General features: G+C 43.7%; 1 protein-coding gene across 1 annotated transcript; it reads left to right on the top strand.

Moving 5' to 3' along the window:
- ODF4 (outer dense fiber of sperm tails 4) lies at positions 1–5,880 on the top strand. The gene is made up of 5 exons (XM_052658612.1): positions 1–449; positions 3,865–4,034; positions 4,364–4,498; positions 4,692–4,792; positions 5,869–5,880. The coding sequence occupies exons 1-5, from the start codon at positions 1–3 to the stop codon at positions 5,878–5,880; spliced, it is 867 nt and encodes a 288-aa protein (XP_052514572.1).
- Positions 5,881–22,036: the final 16,156 nt, after the last annotated feature.

Genomic DNA, 22,036 nt, shown 5'->3' on the forward strand with positions numbered 1-22,036 from the left:
ATGAATTCCCTGGGTCAAGAGGAGAAAGTGATGAACATCAGAAGCCTGGAAAGGGCTGAGAGGGCTGGAAAGCAGGATGGGGTGGCAGTGAGCCCGGGACAAGAGGAAGGGGTGCAGAACTGTGTCTCCACCCATGACAGTAACTGGTCAGTGATTAAGGGCCACGGCGTGAAGCTCCACAGGGTTTCTCCGCTGCTCCTGCAGGACAGGATTACACACAGCTCCCGCTGGATAATGCAGGTGTTGGCCTCAGAGCTCAGCCTGCTCGCCTTCATCCTGCTGGTGGTCATGGTCTTCTCCAAGAAATGGCTGTGCTTCGAGAGGATCCGTTTCTACCAGCACTGGCCCATGAACATCACCACCAAAATCTACACATCAGTTCACATAATGTCCCTGGGGCTCCTGCATATCTACAAATCCAAGAGCTGTTCCAACTCAGAATGGGAAAGGTGAGACCCTTACTCTCTCATCCCACCCCAAGGACTCCAGCTTGCCTTGGCCTTGACCTCTGTACCCCAGTATTCTTGGCCCTTCCCTCTAGTCAGCCCCACTTTTTTTGACCAGTAAGATGGTTCTACTGGCCCTGAGACCCCCCAGGGATCATTGTTCCTCCTCAGTTGGGCAAACCACTTCTCCTGCCCCAATGGGACGGCTCACAGCCAAGTCTGTCTTTACAGAAATGTTGTGAGGGACTTGGATTCTGGGGGTTTGTGAATCACTCATTAATGACACAGTTCACTATTTTCCTGGGAGAAGAGCCCTAGGGGGTTGGGAATTTCCTTCCTCAAGGCTTTTGGACCCAGAGCTTGAGGAGTCCTCAGAATGCTCTCCTGCAGGCCCACGTTCCCACCACTATTCTTCCCCGGCCACAGGCTTTTGCTCTTCTGGGCCAGCTCTGTGTTTCCATCTCTGGTTACCTTGCTCCTTCCTCCTTCCCAGAGTTCTTGCAGCTACTCCATTTCCTATTTTTGTTAATTTCACCTCTGCTGTTCCCTCACCTCCCAGGTTTGGGTCTCCTTTCTCAACATTTGTGGAAAACCAGAACTTTTTTTGAACCCTTGAATTTCACTTCTTGATCTTATTGACTTTTTTTTTTTTAAGTTACACTGCCATAGACAACTTCCCTGGCAGACAGTGCAGGGGTGCAAGTTCCATCCCTGGTCAATGGGAGCTAAGATCCCGTATGCCTGGCAGCCAAAAAAACAAAACAGAAAACTGAAGCAATACTGTAACAAATTCAATAAAAGCCTCAAAAAAAAAAAAAAAAAGCTCCACATGAAGAAAAAAAGTTCAGTTCAGTTCAGTTCAGTTCAGTCGCTCAGTCATGTCCGACTCTTTGCAACCCCATGAATCGCAGCACGCCAGGCCTCCCTGTCCATCACCAACTCCCGGAGTTCACTCAGACTCACTTCCATCGAGTCAGTGATGCCATCCAGCCATCTCATCCTCTGTCGTCCCCTTCTCCTCCTGCCTCCAATCCCTCCCAGCATCAGAGTCTTTTCCAATGAGTCAAAAGTTACACAGCCATTATTTACTTTCATTATGAAAGTGGTGGTGCTCTAGTTGCTAAGTTTTGATTAACTCTTGAGACCCCCGTGAACTGTAACCCTCCAGGCTTCTCAGTCCCAGGGATTTTCCAGGCAAGAATACTGGGTGGGGTGGGGGGAAGGGGCTGCCATTTCTGTCTCTAGGGGATCTTCCCAGCCTAGGGATTCCCAGACCTGTGTCTCCTTCATTGCAGGCAGTCTCCTGCATTAGCAGGCAGGTTCTTTACCACTGAATCACCAGGGAAGCCCCACCATGAAAGTAAAACATCCTTATTCCAATAAATATGGGGCAACAAAAGCTATCATTATTTGCAACGTTATTCTATTTGCTTAAGTTAATCCCCTATCAACTCTAAGAGCTAGGGAAATTATCCTCATATTACAGATGAGGAAAATGAGACTCAGGTCACCTGCTCAAGATCATAAACCTATTAGGCTGAACCACAAGACGGGCCAAATTTTGACCTCTTTTCACCTGATCAGATTCATACATAACAACCTAATAATGGCAGGTTTACAATTATAACTCAGATGTGTCTGGCTCAAAAACGTAATCAACTACATGAGTTTTTGCTCTATAGGTTACTCAAAGACAGTCACTACTGGATGTTTATTCAGCACTCAATTTTTTTCCAGGCTTCTCTTTTAAAAAAATTGAACACGTTTTGAATAATTTTTACATAGTTATATTCATTCTTCATAAACTATTTTATATATTTTAGATTATTTTTATTTGTATTATTTAAAAATTTATGAGATATAATAAACACCCCATATTAAGACTATACTATTCAATTTAATAGATTTATTAATTGTGACTTGACTATCTTATTTATCTATTCTTGGCAAATTTATTTCCAATTTCATACTTAAGAAAAAAAGACCAACAAAGCTTACTAATCATGAAGTTTTTCCTGTGTTTAGTATCTCTGGAATAGATTTCCTAAAGTGGGTTTAATGGATCAAAGAGTATAAAGCTTTTAAAAAAAATTGTCCATGTTGCTTTCAAAAAGTGTGAAAACAATTTATGCTTCCACTAACAATGTAAAAAGAGGCTGTTTCATTGTAACTTTCTCAGCAATGACTGTTTATTATTTTTTAAAATTTTATTTTATCAAAGTATAATTGATTTAAAATGTGTTAATTTCTGCTCTATAGCAAAGTGATTCAGTTATACACATACATATTTTTTCATATTCTTTTTAAAGTTATGACTGTTAACTTTAAATACATGAATATATTATTTTTTTAATTTAAAAAGTTGCACAATTATTGTTAGAATGCAGAAAGTTTAAGAAAGAAAATAAAAATCACCTAAAATTTCTTCACACAGATATAATTACCGTTGACATTGCAATGGATTTACTTCTAGTCTTTTGTGTATCTATATAAAATAAATACAAATAAATATATATATAGCTTTATTTTTGTTTTAACAAATATATATTTTAATTTTTCAAAGTTGTAATCATTTTACATGCTCAGTGTTGTAAACTCCACTTTTCAGTGGTAAGCATATTATTTGTATCATAAAATAGTTATTTTATAAATATCTATGTTAAAAATTGATTACATAATATATGGACACAGTGAAAATTCAAAAAACACAACAGTTAAAGTGAGCCTTCCACCTTCCAGGTTCCCTCCTTAGATTCTATCTGGAGACAATGATCTATCATATCCTGGTTTTTAATGAACACATAATAATGTAATGTGCAGGTACCTTATAACTTAACAGCTCTCTTGTTAGCCATATAAATAATTTTGGAAAGAAGATCTCTGTACATAAATTTTGATGCATATCTTGGATTGTTTCTTTAACATAAATTCCAAGAGGATCTATTGCTGGGGCAAAGGGTCTTAAAAATTTAGATTTGGGTAGCATCTCTGATCACACATCGGAGATCCTACCAGTGGTATGTGAAAGCACATATTTTCTCTAAATCCTTTCTTACACTAGATATGATCAATTTTGTTTTGATATTTGCTAATTTGATAGACCAAAAAAATCACATTTAATTTGCAGTTTTTATTGTTGATTTTCATGTTTTTATTGGACATTAGTATTTTTTTTGAGAACTGCAGTTCAAGTTGCCTGTCCAGCTTCTCCTTTGAGGCATTTGTTTTCATATGGTTGGAGTTATCACACAATCTCCATATCAAGAATCTTTGCCTATTTAATAAGTGAAAATGATGTTTTATTATTGTCATCTCAAATGTGCATTTGTCTGGTTGTTTCCTTGTATTTGCTCATTCGATTATATTTTGTCTTTTGTGAATCTTTAGTTCATCCTGTTTTCTCATTTTCCCTAGACAGTTTTAAGCTGTGGACAAATCACCCAGCTTTTGGGGTGGCCAAGATTACCTTCTGCCTGGCCTTGGGGCTGGGCATCATCCTCACCATCTGGTTGCACCTGCCATATATACCTGGTCTTCAGAAATTGTCCTTTTTCAGCTGGATTGGGACTGTCATGAGCTTCTGTGAAGGTGCCCTCTAGCTCTGGAAAAGGTCCTTAGTTTCTCCTAACCCACATCTTCCTGGCACTTCTTCCTCTTCCTTTTTTGGGGAGTGGGGTTTGGGTTTGTGGGTGGTGGGAGAACAGAACTAGTAGTTGTTGACTGAGAACTGAGTTCCATCGATTCCTGGTCACTGGCAGGGTGGAGGTGGAGAGGTCAATTCCCGTGAACCTCTGGGACCGCGTGCTCTGTGTGTGCTGATGGGGGTTGTGGTTTGTGACTAGTTCAGCAGATGAGGAAGAATGCTTTCGGAATTCTCGAGTGAAAATAAGACCCCCTTGCTCCCCTTTGTCTCCTAGCTTTCTTCATTTTCTTCACCCTCATACTGTTCCCTGTTAACGTCTGGCTCTTCGAGTTGAGAAAGAATTTATCAATCCCCCTCTGCTGGAGCTACTTCACTGGTTGGCTGGTGTTTATCCTGTATGTCATCTGTGGTGAGTGACCCAGAGGACCCTGGGAAGCAGGGAACACAGGTGGGTCAGGGCAGAGAAAGTGTGGAGGGAGAGGGCTGTCAATCCCCAGGGATAGGTTCTTAGGGACTTTTCTTCCCCTTGGCCTCACTTTGCTTGCCACTTGTTCCTCCCAATCTCTGACTTTCCTCTCCCCTTTCTCCTTGTCCTTTCCCAGCAGTCCTCTGCTACTTCAACCATGGAAATTTCTGGTGTCTGGTTCTGAGCCATCCCGCCAGCAGCAGCAGCAGCAGCAGTTCCAGCTCCGAACATGAATCTGTAAGTGAGCCGGTTACTTCCAGCACAACTGTCACCCAGGAGGAAGTCCTGGACCCTGAGCAAAAGAAGGCATCTCTGGCTCCAAGTCCTGTTTATTCCTCTAACGCTGCCTCCTCATCCTTCCCCTCTCCAAACACTGAAGTAGGTTGGTCTTCATCACTGCAAGGAATTAGAGAGGGAGGACTTTAGGCCAGCTCTGCACACCTCGTCCTTGTTCCTGCCTTGCCTACAGCTTAGATGATGTAGAATAAATTGTCTCTTATTTTTCACGTCCAGCAGTTGTTGAGACAAGACAAGAGCTTGAAGAAGGAGAGAAAGGGAAGATGAACAAGTGTGTTTCCCAGTTCTTTCTGCCGAGGGGCCTTTTGGCACACTTTGGTCCTCAAGCCTGCCAATCTCTCCCCCGAGCAAGCACACTTGTATACAGGCAAACACCTCTGGGAGCTAAACTTCTTTCAACTTTGTTACCTCTGCCCTAACATTTGTTATTAGTAGCTGGAGAGTCATCAGGGGAGAGATATCACTATTGAACTTGATGGTTTACTCACAGTGAGGGGTTCAAAAGCAGAATGACCCAAGGGTAAAGAAACAGGTTAAACAAAGAGAGCACAATAGAGGGTATGGTTGTGCCCCCAGCAGCAATCCCACCTGTAGTGTCCAGCTCAGATGACTGAGAACTCAAAAAGCCCTGTGTCTCGGTACCACCAGCATCAACTCAAACTGTACCACCACCACCTTCACCAGCTCCTCCACCACCACCTCCACCTCCACCACCTGAAACTCCTCCATCAACACCCCTAACTTCACCTCCCTGACTCTCTGGCTGTTACAGCTTTCTACTCCATCTCCCATGCCCACCACTCTGTAATAACAGGACTGACACAGAGCAAGAAAGGAAAACAGTAGGATCAGGCCCTGTGGTCAAAAGACAAGTTACACATGCGTGCTATAAACCTAGGCTCACAAAGACACGTGGCCTCTGGTTTAGGTAGTGCTGGCCGAGACTGTTGGGATTTGGATATCTTGCACTTTGCTGGCCTTGTATGACTGATCCATATCACGTTATATCCCTCCAGCTAGAGCCCTGATGCCAGTAAGCTGGAGGAGTTCAGGGACAAATTGTGAGTGGATTGGATATGTTAAAAATATGTATGTGTTTATTATTGAACCATATCATATCGCTGTTTCAGCAGTTAAATATCGACAATTTCATATGATTCAATCTAATATATATGCCTGATATCTATTTTATTTGAGCTTTTTTTTTTTTTTTAAAGATTCCTATCTTTACCCTACCTGACTAGCAGCTGTGGAATTTCTAACCTAGCTTCAAGCAAATATTCTGAACAAAGAACCTAACAATTGGGCAGAACAGACATTCCACAAACCCCTACTCAGGGTCCTCCTTATGCTCCTCCCGGGGTAGCTAGCAAGGGTTTGTGGGAGGATTTATTGAATCAGTCATCCTGGGGAAGGGAAGGGACACAAAACATAGGTGTGTCATGACCACTGCCTTCGAAATAGATAAAATCTAATTAGAGAAAGTGATTCTGTAATCCTGTAGGAGTCATTCACTCAAGTGCCTACAGAGGCTAGGCAGGTAACCTAAATAAATATGGGGGCCACTATTCCAGTCTATATAATTTTCCTCTTTTGATAAAGACCTGGTATATTATTTATTGCTGGATAACAAATTACCCCCAAATTTAGCCACTTAAAATAATTAATATTTATTATCTCTCATGGTTTGTGGGGTCAAGAATCTGGGAGCAACTTAGCTGAATTGTTCTTGCTCAGGTTCTCTCATGATGTGACAGTCGGGATGTCAGATGAGTCATCTGAAGTCTGCTGATGTCATCTGAAGGCTTGACTGGGGCTGGAGGATCCACTTCTAATATGGTTCACTGGTAGGGCTGCTGGCAGGAAGCCTCAGTTCCTTCCCACAAGGGCTGCTTCAGGGCTAGCTACCCCCACAGAGAGCCATGGAAGAGAGCAACGAGGAGGAAGCTCCAGTGCCTTTTATGACCTAGTGTTGGGAGAAATCCTCCATCACTTCCATCATAGTTCTATTGGTTGGAAGCAAGTCACTAGCTTCACCCCGCACTCAAGGGGAGGGGAGTTAAGATCTACCTATTGAGGGAAAGAGTATCAAGAATTTGTGGGGCAACTTCCTTGGTGGTCCAGTAGTTAAGACTCCATGCTTCCCCTGCAGGTGGCACGGGTTAGATCCCTGGTTGGGGAACAAAGATCCCATATGCCACACAGTGTGTCCAGATTAAAAAAAGAGAGAATTTGTGGGTATATTTTAAAGTCACCAGAGTCTGCCTTCAGGTCGTACATTATTTGCATTCCCCCCACAAGCAAAACATGCTCACCTATCCCAAGGCCCCTCAAAGTCTCATCCCATTCCAATATCAATCAGCTGAAACTTTAGAATCTTGCTGTGTTATAAATGATGGAGTTAGGTCCCCCTTGTGAGGTCTTTAAGACCTGTTCCAACTTGGCTGTGGCAATGCCACTTGAGAGGCAAAAGAAATTAGACGCCCCTATGGGACATCCTAGGGTGGTCTAGTGGCTAAGACTCTATGCTCCCAATGCACGGGGCCTGGGTTCAATCCTTGGGTCAGGGAACTAGATCTCACATGCTGCAACTAAGACCCAGTGCAGCAAAAAAAAAAAAAAAAACAAAAAAACAAAAAAAAAACACCCAAATATTAAAAAAAAAGAAAGAAATTAGAGGTCCTAGAAGAGGGGGACATGGCATGACACATGGGAAGAACACCCTGGGAACAGGCTCAAGTGAGCAGATGGACAGCTGAGAGAGAGAGAGTGTGAGGACCTGGGGGAAAATGTCATTATTGGGGTCAGGGTGGAGTCCACGAGCAAAAGGCGTGAGGGAATTTACTAGTGCATTTGAGTGTCACTAGGTCACAGAGATGGGGAGGCCCAGAAGAGGAACTTGTGGCAGGAACTAAACCAACCAGACCCCACTGGTACACCTGGTTACCTGGTCACCTGGTGAGGCATCAGGAAAAATATGAATGTTCAGAATTTTGCAATACATTTGCCTGTTGTTATGGACTGAGTTTTGTTTCCCCCCAAATTCATGTGTTAAAGCCTTAATTCTCAGTACCTCAGAAAGTGACTATGCTTGGAGACAGGGTCTTTAAAGAGGTGATTAAATTAAAATGAGGTTATAGGGTGGGCCCTACACAAACTGACTGGTATCCTTATAAGAAGAGACTAGGAATAGAGACATCAGGGTTGTGTATGCATAGAAGAAAGACCACATGAAGACACAGAGAAGGTGACCACCAGCAAACCAAGTAGGAAGATCTCAGAAGAAACCAAACCTGTGTATACCTTGATCTTAGCTCTAGTCTCCAGAAGTGTGAGAAAATAAATTTCTATTGTTTAAACCACCCAGTATTTGGTCCTTTGTTATGGCAGTCCTAGAAACCAACACGCCACCTAAATCAAGTCCAAGAGTAGATGAGGCTCTTTGAATGTTATTCCCTAAGTACATCTCCTGGACACCTGTGAGCTAAAGAGACAAGTGATTATCCCCTGCACACCCAGGATACAAAGGTGGGACAGTCAAAGGATAACAATGGTACACACATTACCGTTTAAAAAGGAGGGACATAAGGGACTTCCCTGGTGGTCCACTGGCTAAGACTCCTTGCTCCCACTGCAGGGGGCAAGGGTTTGATCCCTGGTAGGGGAACTAAGATCCCACATGCTGCAATGTGCAGCTGAAAAGAATAAATAAATAAATAATTTAAAAAGGAGGGATATGAGAGGCACACAGGAGTCACTGGTTCATAGCAGTTCTGAAATCCAGCTGGGAAAATGTTGAAATCTCCTTGATTAGGACTCAGCCTATCTCTGCCCAGGAGTGAGTCTCCATGAGTCTCTTTTTATTATTTTTTTAAAGATAAAATCCATATACCATAAAATTTACCATTTAAAAGTGTACACGTTGGTAGTTTTAGTATATTTATGTTGTGCAACCATCACCACTATTCAATTCCAGAACATTTTTACCACTCAAATCACTCTGCATTCCCCGCCCAGTCCCTGGCAACTACTAATCTACTTCCTATGGATTGCCCTATTCTGGGCAATTCAGTTAAATGGAATCATACAATATGCGACCGTCTGTGTCTGGCTTCTTCCATTTAGCATAATGCTGTCAAGGTTTGTTCATATTATAAAGTATGTCACTACTTCATTCTGGTTTATGGCTGAATAATATTTCACTGCATGGATATGATGTATTTTATTTATCTATTTGTAAGCTGATGGACATTTGGGACTTTGGGCTCTCATGCATAATTTTGCTATAAATATGAATATGTAAATTTTCATACATAATGTTTTCAGTTTTCTAGGGAATGTAAATAGTGGAATTTCTGGGTCACATGGTAATTTCCACAGTATCAAATGTTGGCAGTGGTGTGGAGTAACAGGAACTCTCCTTCATTGTTGGTGGGAATGCAGAATGGTGCAACCACTTCGGAAGACAGTTTGAAAATTTCTTAGCAAACTAGATGTACTGTTACCATATGATCCTGCAGTTACACGCCTAGGTATTTACCCAAATGAACTGAAAACTTATGCCCATACACAAACTTGCATTTAATTATAGCAACTTTATTTATAATTGCCCAAAATTGGAAGCAACCTTAATGTCCATCAGTGGGTGAATGGAGGGAATTCCCTGGCGGTCCAGTGGTTAGGACTTGGTGCTTTCACTGTCAGGGTCCTGGGTTCAATCCCTGGTCAGGGAACTAAGATCCCACACACAAGTCAAACAAACAAACAAAAAAAGACTGTTTGCATGGAATCCTGCTTCTGTAAGCCCAAGAGTTACTGCCCTGTATCCTCATGTTCATAGGTCCCCAGGCCTAGGGACTGGTCACAGGAAGGCAAAGTTGTCCGCCCTCTTAGTAGGACTCTGACAAAAAATTGGTGGGTGGGGGAGACGTAATTTCAAATTTACAGAAAAGTTGCAAGAACAGTACAAAAGTTGCAAGAACAGTACAAAAGTTGCAAGGACAGTACAAAGAATTCCTTTATATTCTTCACCCAGATTTCCCCAAATGTTAATATTACTACATCTGCTTTGTATCTCTTCTTTCTTCCCTCCCTACCTCTCTCCCTCATTCCCTCTCTCCCCCTCCACACCCTTTTTTTTCCTCTACTGTTTGAGATTAAGTTGCAGACATGATGCCCCTTTACCTCCAAATACTTCAGTGTCTAGTCTTAAAAACAAGGTGCATAACCACACCTTGTTTTCCATAACCACAGTGTAAGTCTCAAGATCAGGAAATTCACACTGATATCATAATATAAGCTTCAAATAATATTCAGATTTTGCCAATTATCCCCGTGATATCCACTATAAAAGAAAATCCTGGATCATGCATCATATTCAGTCGCCACGTCTCTTTCACCCACTTTAACTGGAGAGTTTCTCAGTCTTTCAATGCCTTCCTAACATTGAGCAGCTATTTTGTAGGATGCCCTTCCATCTGGGTTAGTCCCATGTGTCTTCATAATTACATTCAGGTGATACATTTTTGGTAGAAATGTCACAGAAATGTTGCTGTGTTCTCAGTGCATCATATCAAGAGGCACCAGCACCAGTACCAGTACCAACATTGGGATGTTTGTTTGATCACCACCTTAAGGTAGTGTCTGCCAGGTTTTTCTACTGAGGAGCTGACCAAGTCTACTTCCCCTGCTAGAAGTCCTCTGATGCAACTGAGGCAGAATGGAGACTATTCACAGTTGAACTGCAAACAATCCATCAAAATTCAGCTGAAGTGACTTTTGTGTGGATCCCTCACCGAGCTTCCTTTTACAGAATTGTAAGTCTTTCCTGGGACTTTGATGGTGGTCCAATGGTTAAGACTCCACACTTCCACTGCAGGGAGGCAGGTTTGTTTTCTGGTTGGGGAGCTAAGATCCTGCATGCCACCTGGTACGATCAAAATATAAAATTAACTGGCTTCCCCCATGGCTCAGTGCTAAAGAATCTGCCTGCCAACACAGGAGACACAGGTCTGATCCCTGATCCAAGATGCCCATGCTCTGCAACAAGAGCAGACACAGCAATGAGAAGCCTGCATACTGCAACTAAAGAGTGGCCTTCGCTCGCTACAAACAGAGGAAAGCCTGTGCAGCAACAAAGACCCAGCACAGCCAAAAGTAAATAAACACAATTATTGGAAAAGACCTGGATGGTGGGAAAGATTAAAGGCAAAAGGAGAAGGGGACAGTAGAAGATGAGATGGTTAGACAGCATCACCAACAATGGACATGGGTTTGAGCAAACTCAGGGAAATAGTGAAGGATAGGGAAGCCTGTGTGCTACATTCCATGGGGCTGCAAAGAGTCAGATACAGCTTAGCAACTGAACAACAATAATATATTAAAAAAAACAACAACCAAACCTTTGCTTTGTGTCCTATTTCAGCATTTAGCACTCTCTACCATGACTGCTGACTTGATGGTAATCTAGCACACTGCCTTGCACATAATTGGTGTTTATAAGTGTACAATGAAGGAATGAAAGTGACAGGCTAGAGAAGTGGGTGGGTGAGGAGAGAATAAAGAGGGAAACCAAGACTGATCAGTTTCCAGGAGGTTCTCTTCCTGATATAGGGAGTACCTGCGTCTGGAGAGGAGGAAGGGTGGCTGCTTCCAGGCATCAGGACTGGCTCCCTCCACTCCACTCACAGCAGAGGCAGTGTTTCAGGACTGGGAGGCTGGTGGGTTATTACTGGTGATCTGGGTTAAGTGTTGAGGCAAGATCTTAGTGGCCCCTGCATTCAAGGCAGCCATTTCCAGGATTCCTGTCACTGCACCAGGAGAAAGGCCTAGGGAGGGCGTGACATCCTCTAAAGAACCGTATATGCAGTGCTGAGAGGGCATGGGAGGGGGGAGGGGAGAGAGGCAAACATCTGGTCACTAGATGACCTGGCTGTGCAAAACCCAAGGAGGAAAGCTAATAAGACCTCATCTGCTAGTCGTGACGAGGGAAGTGTCTAAAAGTGAAAAGAAATCCTAGACCAAAGTTCCAGGTGTGGAGAAGTTATTCTGAGCAAGGAGCTCCTCGACAGAAACAATGCAGAAGCTCAAATTGAACAGGAAGATTCTACAAAGGAGCCTTGGGGAAGCAGAAGGCAAAATATCGGGACCCAATTTCAAAAGGGAAAAGAGAGAAAACAGAATTAGATCCAACCTATATACTTATGTGTGTGTGTGTGTGTGTGTATATATATATAACATATTATATACATAGTTAATTATGAATAAGAAAATTAGACATAAGATGTACACGCTTGTAAAACGCAAAGCCTCATATTAAAGCGGGAAGCCAACTGGCTCAGGAAGTTCATATTTCCTGCTCACTTTGTTTGCTTGGAAAACACAGCAGAGCAGACCATCTGGGGTAATTAATTCTGGGGTAAAAATGTCAGAACTTGGGTAAACAAAGAGTAGTGCCAAGATAACAGCAATCAAGTGGAACCAGGAACTGAAAACAGAAACCAGGTTTCACTAATTCAAAGGAATAGAGCTCTGAACAAAATTCAGAAGAAGATTCTGGGGGCAAACCTATTCTGCACTGGCCAATTTTTGAACAACAGAGGGTTCTTACTTTTACATTTCAAGGTAGCTCAGGTTTCAAATCAATTTCTGTAAACATTCTACAAAGAAAAGATGTGTAAATCACATATTCAAAAACAGCTCCTCTCCCCATAAAAACTTTCTCCTCAAAATTCCACAACCCAAAGCCACCAAATCTGGAAAGGTTAAAATAACTGTGCAGAGGTAACTGGCCTACACAGTGTTGAAGCTCACCTTGGTGAACACGCTTTAGTTGTCAGTGGCACACATGTCCAGAAAGCCTGCAGAGTAAATTGGAAGCAACAGTTTAAGGCTGAGCTTCTCAGACACCTCCCCCTTCCGGTCTCAGTGCCAACTAATGACATTCCAATGTGTAGCCTCAAAAACTACTGGGAATAGCAGCTCAGAAATAACAAAAGAAAATGTTTCTTCTTCCCCTAGAGCTAAAAAAAAAGCAGATTCTATTCCACAATATAAGGCTGCTGCTGCTGCTGCTGCTAAGTCATTTCAGTCGTGTCCGACTCTGTGCAACCCCATAGACGGCAGCCCACCAGGCTCCCCTGTCCCTGGGATTCTCCAGGCAAGAACACTGGAGTGGGTGGCCATTTCTTCTCCAATGCATGAAAGTGAAAACTGAAAGTGAAGTTGCTCAGTCGTGTCCGACTCTTAGCGACCCCATGCACTGCAGCCTTCCAGGCTCCTCCGTCCATGGGATTTTTTAGGCAAGAGTACTGGAGTGGGGTGCCATTGCCTTCTCCACAATATAAGGCTAGTTTGACAAAGTTGTAAGTAGAAAATACTCACTAAAACATCAATCTGAGTCTCCCATCTTCTCTCAAAATATTATATTTGCAAACCATATGTCTGATAAGGGGTTAATATTCAAAATATGAACTTCCAGATGTTCAAGCTGGATTTAGAAAAGGCAGAGGAACCAGAGATCAAATTGCCAACATCTGCTGGATCATGGAAAAAGCAAGAGAATTCCAGAAAAGCATCTACTTCTGCTTTATTGACTACACCAGAACCTTTGACTGTGTGTGGATGACAACAAACTGTGGAAAATTCTTCAAAAGATGGGAATACCAGACCACTTGACCTGCCTCTTGAGAAATCTGTATGCAGGTTAGGAAGCAATAGTTAGAACTGGACATGGAACAACAGACTGGTTCCAAATAGGAAAAGGAGTACGTCAAGGCTGTATATTGTCACCCTGCTTATTTAACTTCTATGCAGAGTACATCATGAGAAACGCTGGGCTAGAGGAAGCACAAGCTGGAATCAAGATTGCCGGGAGAAATATCAATAACCTCAGATATGCAGATGACACCACCCTTATGGCAGAAAGTGAAGAGGAACTAAAAAGCCTCTTGATGAAAGTGAAAGAGGAGAGTGAAAAAGTTGGCTTAAAGCTCAACATTCAGAAAACGAAGGTCATGGCATCTGGTCCCATCACTTCCTGGGAAATAGATGGGGAAACAGTGACAGACTTCATTTTCTTGGGCTCCAAAATCACTGCAATGGTGACTGCAGCCATGAAATTAAAAGACTTTTGCTCCTTGGAAGAAAAGCTATGACCAACATAGACAGCATATTAAATAGCAGGGACATTACTTTGCCAACAAAGGTCTGTCTAGTCAAAGCTATGGTTTTTCCAGTAGTCATGTATGGACGTGAGAGTTGGACTATAAAGAAAGCTGAGCACCGAAGAATTGATGCTTTTGAACGGTGGTGTTGGAGAAAACTCTTGAGAGTCCCCTGGACTGCAAGGAGATCCCACCAGTCCATCCTAAAGGAAATCAATCCTGAATATTCATTAGAAGGACTGATGCTGAAGCTGAAACTCCAATATTTTGGCCACCTGATGTGAAGAACTGACTCACTGGAAAAGACTCTGATGCTGGGAAAGATTGAAGGCAGGAGGAGAAGGGGATGACAGAGGATGAGATGGTTGGATGGCATCACCGACCCAATAGACATGAGTTTGAGTAAACTCCAGGAGTCGGTGATGGACAGTGAGGCCTAGTGTACTGCAGTCCCTTAGGACTTCCCTAAGGGTCTAGTTGTTAAGAATCCGCCCTGCAAGGCAGGGGTGTCGGTTTTTTTGCAATCCACAGGGTTCGGGTTAGATCTCCGGTTAGGGAACTAAGATCCCACATGCTCATCAGTTCAGTTCAGTCGCTCAGTCATGTCTGACTCTTTGCAACCCCATGAACTGCAGCATGCCAGGCCTCCCTGTCCATCACCAGCTCTTGGAGTCCACCCAGAACCATGTCCATTGAGTCGGTGATGCCATCCAACCATCTCATCCTCTGTCATCCCCTTCTCTTCCTGCCTTCAATCCCTCCCAGCATCAAGGTCTTTTCCAATGAGTCAGCTCTTTGCATCAGGTGGCCAAAGTATTGGAGTTTCAGCTTCAGCATCAGTCCTTCCAATGAACACCCAGGACTGATCTCCTTTAGGATGGACTGGTGGGATCTCCTTGCAGTCCAAGGGACTCTCAAGAGTCTTCTCCAACACCACAGTTCAGAAGCATCAATTCTTCAGTGCTCAGCTTTCTTTACAGTCCAACTCTCACATCCATACATGACCACTGGAAAAACCATAGCTTTGACTAAACAGACCTTTGTTGGCAAAGTAATGTCTCTGCTTTTGAATATGCTATCTAGGTTGGTCATAACTTTCCTTCCAAGGAGTAAGAGTCTTTTAATTTCACAGCTGCAATCACTACATACTCATAGCATGGCAAAAAAAAAAAAAAAAACCCCGAAACATAAAACAGTCAAACATAGAGAAGCAGAGATAGAATGGTGGTTGCCAGGGGTTAGGGGGAGGGGGAAATGGGGAGCTACTATTCAAGGAGTATAAAGTTTCGACTATGCAAGGTGATTAAATCCTAGACATCAGCTATACAACTTTCTGTCTACAGTCAACAATGCACTTCAAGTTTGTTGAGGGGTAGGATCACAGGGTAGGATAACTTAACACACTTTGTTAAGTGTTCTGACCACAGCAAAAGTGTGTTTGCAAACCAGAGTTGCTCTCTCCACTCCACTCCAGAGCCACCCTGGGAGCAGGAAGAGAACCAAGGGGCGCTCAACCTTGAAGGGCTGAGTGTATCCTGACCCAGGGCTCCAGGACCAGCCTGTGGCTTGGAATGTGGGTGGACATGTGAACAGACAGAGGGCACTGAACCTTGCATGGGCACACAGGTGGCAGAGGCCAGGAGGGAGGGCCCAGTCCAACACAGACCTGGATGGGACTTGCCCACATCGGCTGCTCTCCTGCCTCCAAATCTTTTTTTTTTTTGGAGGAAGGGACTTGCTTTAGTTTGACTGGTCATTCTGAGTGAAACTGAACTCTGTGAAAGTTCCCTAAACTGGAGGGAGAACAAGCCCTCCCCCATGCCCATCCTTTCACAAACCTGATCACAATTGGATTATCATCCCAATTTACAGGTGAGCTTGGAGCTCAAGGGACTCCTTCGAGGTTACGTATCAAGTTTACATGCTTGAGTCTGTGGTGGTGCGGGGGGGGGATGCTACAGATCTTTACTTCACCCCCAGTAGTAGCTCAGATGGTAAAGAATCTGCCTGCAATGCAGGAGACCTGAGTTCGATGCCTGGGTTAGGAAGATCCACAGGAGAAAGAAATGGCAACCCACTCCAGTATTCTTGTGTGGAGAATCCCATGGACAGAGGGCCCTGGCAGGCTACAGTCCATGGGGTTGCAAGAGTAGGATATGACTGAGTGACTAAACCACCACCACCTTACTTCACTGTTATGTCAAATCATCTTTAGCCCATTCTTCATTTATTTTTCCTGGTAAAATTGAGTTCTGGAGGCCTCATAATGGAATTCCAGAGATTAGCCTTAAAAAATGCAAGTCTTAATAGTGAACAAAAGGAGCTGCAGGAAGATATGGCAACATTCCCTTCCTCCTGTGTGCATGGAGGGAGAGACACTATTCTGTATTATAAGACTAAGCCAAGGGGACTTCCCTGGCAGTCCAGGGGTTAGGATTCCGTCAAAAAACAAACAAACAAACAAAAAACTTAACCCAAATAATCTAGCTGGACAAGGTATTAAATTAAGATCTTTCTCAAGAATTGATATTGAAGATTTGTAAGAATGTAACTGGTACTCATTTCTTCAATTTTCTGTTCAAGTAAAACTGCCTGTGTTATTTGAATGGGGTGGGGGGAGCAGCATTCTAAGGCTTTGGGCATTGTTGCCATACATCCTTAAAAACTACCTCCTAAAAAACTGTCATTCTGGGGCTTCCCCGGTGGTCCAGTGGTTGAGAGCCTGTGCTCCCACTGCAGGGGGCATAGGTTTGATCCCTGGTCGAAAAGAAAACCTAAGATCCCATATGTTGTGTGACCAAAAAAACCCAAGAAAACAAAAACAAACAAACAAAATCTGTCATTCTGATTGTTGTTTAGTGGCTCAGTCAGGTCTGACTCTTTTCGACCCTGTGGACTGTAGCCTGCCAGCCTCCTCTGTCCATGGGATTTCCCAGGCAAGAATACTGGAGTGGGTAGCCATTCCCTTCTCCATGGAATCTTCCCCATCCAGGGATCAAACGTGCATCTCTTAGCTGATGCTATATGGGTTGAACTTATTGTGTCACCCCAAAGAAGCTGAAGTCCTAACCCCTCCACCCCATACCTGTGAATGTGACCTTATTTGGAAATGGGGTCTCTTCAGATGATCAAGTTAAAGTGAGGTCACTGAGGACGGGCCCTAATCTACTATGCTAAGGGGACATTTGGACCCAGAGACAACAGATACACACAGAGGGAAGACAACGAGAAGACACAGGGGGATTCTCACCTACATGCCAAGGAACATCTGAGGCCACCAGAAGAGATTCTCCCTCAAGCCGTCAGAGGGAATCAACCCTGATGACATCTTGATCTCAGACATGTGACCCCAGAACTGTGACATAACAAATTTCTGTGCCACCCAGTGGGTTATGACAGCCCCTGGAAATGAAAATGAGCACGACCACTACTGGACTTCCTTATCAGTCAGTTTTTTGTTAAAACAAGACAGCATCACTAGGCATTTGCCTCTTCTCCCACATGCATGGCAGGAGAAACAAAACACTCATGTAACTTGAATCTGTTTCGTTTGAACGGACAGCCCTGACTGGATGACAAGTCTGACCTGCTTCCATCCCACCAATTGCACCAGGGTACAGCTGTTTGTTTTCCATCCACCATTAACCTCTGCTCCTTTTCTATTGTTTGCTCTTCTCATTGTTAACTTGCAAGCACCCCTTTAAAAATTAGGTACTGTGGACAAAGACTGTCCCCTGGCATATCAGTAAACAAAGGATGCCGTGGCCATTACATCATCAGCCACTGCAGCCACCCACGACTGTGCACCCTGAGATTTAGGATGGAGAAAAACAGGATATTGGTTCCTAGCAAAGATGCATATCAAGAGAATAATTTCAATAAGCCCAGACTCTTGCATCTTCCTATAAACAGAAAAGTGCTAAGTCCATTAATTTGAGAGATCTGTTTTTTCTCTAATTGACACTAATATTTTGATGTTCAACCACCTTTTATTTATTTATTTGTGGTTTCTTTTTTGCAAAAACTTCTTTATATCCTGGCTCCTCCCTCACCTCTTTGGAACAGTCTCTCAGAGTTTTAAGAGAGACTGTAGCCAGGGGCTTAAGTCCTCAGTAAGTCTGCTCAATAAAAACATAATTCTCAACTTTTAGGTCTTTTTTTTTTTTCAGTTGACAGTACCTTATGTCTGTTTAAGGTCTTGCAAATGTTTTCTCCCAGGCTGTCATTTCATTTCAGTTCAGTTCAGTCGCTCAGTCGTGTCCGACTCTTTGCAACCCCATGAATTGCAGCACGCCAGGCCTCCCTGTCCATCACCAACTCCCGAGAGTTCACTCAAACTCATGTCCATCGAGTCAGTGATGCCATCCAGCCATCTCATCCTCTGTCGTGCCCTTTTCCTCGGGCCCACAATCCCTCCCAGCATCAGGGTCTTTTCCAATGAGTCAACTCTGCACATGAGGTGGCCAAAGTACTGGAGTTTCAGCTTTAGCATCATTCCTTCCAACGAACACCCAGGACTGATCTCCTTTAGAATAGACTGGTTGGATCTCCTTGCAGTCCAAGGGACTCTCAAGAGTCTTCTCCAATACCACAGTTCAAAAGCATCAATTTTTTGGCACTCAGCTTTCTTCACAGTCCAACTCTCACATCCATACATGACTACTGGAAAAACCATAGCCTTCACTAGACAGACCTTTGTTGGCAAAGTAATGTCTCTGTTTTTGAATATGCTATCTAGGTTGGTCATAACTTTCCTTCCAAGGAGTAAGCCTCTTTTAATTTCATGTCTGCAGTCACCATCTGCAGTGATTTTGGAGCCCCCAAAAATAAAGTCTGACACTGTTTCCACTGTTTCCCCATCTATTTCCCATGAAGTGATGGGACCAGATGCCACGATCTTCCTTTTCTGAATGTTGAGCTTTAAGCCAACTTTTTCACTCTACTCTTTCACTTCCATCAAGAGGTTTTTAGTTCCTCTTCACTTTCTGCCATAAGGGTGGTGTCATCTGCATATCTGAGGTTATGGATATTTCTCCCGGCAATCTTGATTCCAGCTTGTGCTTCCTCTAGCCCAGTGTTCCTCATGATGTACTCTGCATAGAAGTTAAATAAGCAGGGTGACAATATACAGTCTTGACGTACTCCTTTTCCCATTTGGAAGCAGTCTGTTGTTCCATGTCCGGTTCTAACTGTTGCTTCCTGACCTGCAGATAACTTTTTCTCAATTTTTAAAAGGCATTATTTTTCCTAAATATTTAAAATTTTTATGTAACCAAGTATATTAACCTTTTTTTATATGGGTTTCTCCATTTCAAGATCACAAAATCTATTTCTTTTCCTCAATATTTTTACAGTTTTGTTTTTTATGTTTAGGGATCAGACTTTATTTTATTCGTTGGACAGCTCTATGATCGAGCACCACTATTTTTTTTAATTGAGGTATAATTGATCAGCACCACTAACTGAATAATACAATCTCTCCCACAGATGTGAAATGTCTTTTATCATAAATTGCTAGATACATGGGTCTGTTTCTGGCCTTTATTCACATTGACTTCATTTGCCTTTCTTTAGGAATCGACCATAGAAATGTGTATGCAATCAATCTGAACGGCCTAGACAGTGGACTAGTGTAGAATGCAGGCCTGGAATGTCTCCTGGGGGTTACCCCTTGGTCGTTGGCTGCCATGCAAAAAATGTGGGAGGTCAGATCTTCTAAATTTTCAAGAAGTGCTAGACATTTATATTTTTATGTGAAATCTGCTTTGAAAGTGATGGCAATTAACTTTTAAATTTAAAAGACATTATATGGACAAAACATATTTGCAAACTGAAAGCAACTGGTTCCGCTCCAGATGCTGAAATATGATAACACAGAGGAAGGCTGGGCTGGGTCTAGGTGTCCTCCTCCAGGTCCCTCCACTGTAAACACTAGGGAGCAGAAGAGGAAGGCAGAGGTTGCAGGTCCGGAAACCTCCGTTATTTGCAGCCACCCCCTGGGAAAGACAGTAGCATAGTGCCTCCTTTGACCTCTTACCCACAGGAGCTGATGGTGTGGTTCCTGGTTTGCTCTGCCACCAGGAGGTGGTAGGTCAGCACGGGGGGGACAGGGGGCAACATCAGTCAAGTTGGGCCTCCCAGGCCCTGCTCAGCTGAGTGATACAGGAAGGGGATGTGAGGTGCTGGCCGAGGATGAAGCCGAGATTCTGGTCCTCCAAGACAAGCTGGAGAGTGACATCACCTCCTGTCTAATAATAGTGCAGATTTCCTGGATGTCTAGCTTAACACTGTTTAATCAGCAAAGGAATGGCAACAGTGATCTCCAACTCTCATGATGAGGGTAAGATCTGAAGGTAGCAAGGACAACACACATCTTAAAACTTCTTGTCTATAACAACCACCCTGTGAGGCAGGCATCATCAGGAGACTGCTCTTGGCCCAAGGGGAAGCCAAAGTTGGGGGCAATCAGAATTTTTTTTTGGCGGTGCCAAGGCACGTGTGGGATTTTACTCCCCTGACCAGGGATCGAACCTGTGCCCCTTGTACCGGAAGCACAGAGTCTTAACCACTGGACCACCAGGGAAGTCCCCCAGAATGGTTTGAGATGGTTCTGTGATATGCAGGAAGAAAGAACTGGAGAGTCAGAAACTGCAGGCCCCTTCTCATTCCCTGCATCCATGTCTGTAGAATCATTTATTTACTCAGCAAACCCTTATTCAACACCTCCGACGGGCTGGGTCCTCTTCCAGGCCTTGAGAATACAGCCATGCACAGATCCTGGGCATTGCCCTCCCCTTTCCTCTGAACTATGACCCAGACTGGCCTGTGCTCTATTCTTCTCTGGCTGAAGCAGTGACCTCAGGCCAACTTTTGCAATTTGCTCCAGAGTCCCTAGTTGTTTCCCGGCTACTGGTCACTTCCTGGAATGTATGACCATTCCAGGACTACACCACGTCATGCTGTGTTTGAGGCACAGAACACTGGCAGGCTCAGACCCAAACCCCAGCCATGCCTTAATTTTGACCTATTTTTAAAATGTTTCAGGCAGGTCAATCCCTGTGGATGCCATTCTGAGAGCAGGGTGGGTACATCAGGTTTCTCTTGAAGCAGGAAACAAAGCTCAGCTGGTGGGGCAGTCAGTCTCTGGGACACATGAGATCAACCTCTTTTCCTCTCATTATTTGTCCTTCATCTACATCTTTTTCTCTGATGCCCCCATCTTTTGGGTTCTGTGCCCGAGGAGCAGGAACAGATACTCGATATATGCAGGGCAGTCCCACCAGCTCTACAGGGCTCAGACCCCATCAGTTTATGTTCTGCAAGCAAACATCCTCTTCCACTGACTGTAGTTGGTAGAACTGTGTGTGTGCTCAGTCGCTACGCTGTGTCAGACTTTTACAACCCTATGGACTGCAGTCTGCCATGCTCCTCTGTCCATGGGATTTCCTAGGCAAGAATACTGGAGCAAGTTGCTATTTCCACCTCCAGGGGATCTTCCTGACCCAGGGATCAAATCTGAATCTCTTGCATTGGCAAGCAGGTTCATTACCCCTGAGCCAATTGCAGTAGAACTGCAGTCGCCCCCACCAAAGACATGTCCAAGTCCAAACCCCGAGCAACCATGAATATGAACTTAGAAACAGGGTCTTTGCAGATGAAATTAAGGTTGAGTATCCCAAGATGAGATCATTAATTAAGCTGGGCCCTAAATCCAATGACATAGATTTGGTGTCCAACGGGGTCCTTGTAAGAGATAGAAAAGGAGCACACACACAGACCAAGGGGAGAAAGCCACGTGAAGACAAACAGAGGCTGGATCTGTGCTACTCTGGGCTACTGAGCCCAGGGATGCCAAGAATTGCTGACAGCCACTAGAGAAAGGAGGAGAGCCTGGAATGGATTCTCTCTTGGAGCCTCCAAAAGGAATGAACCCTGCCAACACCCTGATTTCAGACCTCTGGCCTCTAGGACTAAGAAGAAAGTTTTTTTATTTTTATTTTTTAATTTTGGCTGTATCCTC

The sequence above is a fragment of the Budorcas taxicolor genome, chromosome 19 (genome assembly GCF_023091745.1).
Source record: "Budorcas taxicolor isolate Tak-1 chromosome 19, Takin1.1, whole genome shotgun sequence".
Taxonomy (NCBI): domain Eukaryota; kingdom Metazoa; phylum Chordata; class Mammalia; order Artiodactyla; family Bovidae; genus Budorcas; species Budorcas taxicolor.

Excerpts from the sequence above, each read along its gene's own strand:
- ODF4 (XM_052658612.1), top strand. The coding sequence starts at position 1 with ATGAATTCCCTGGGTCAAGAGGAGAAAGTGATGAACATCAGAAGCCTG. Across the intron at positions 4,035-4,363 it reads TGTCATGAGCTTCTGTGAAG|CTTTCTTCATTTTCTTCACC; the intron begins GTGCCCTCTAGC and ends TTTGTCTCCTAG. Across the intron at positions 4,499-4,691 it reads TATCCTGTATGTCATCTGTG|CAGTCCTCTGCTACTTCAAC; the intron begins GTGAGTGACCCA and ends GTCCTTTCCCAG.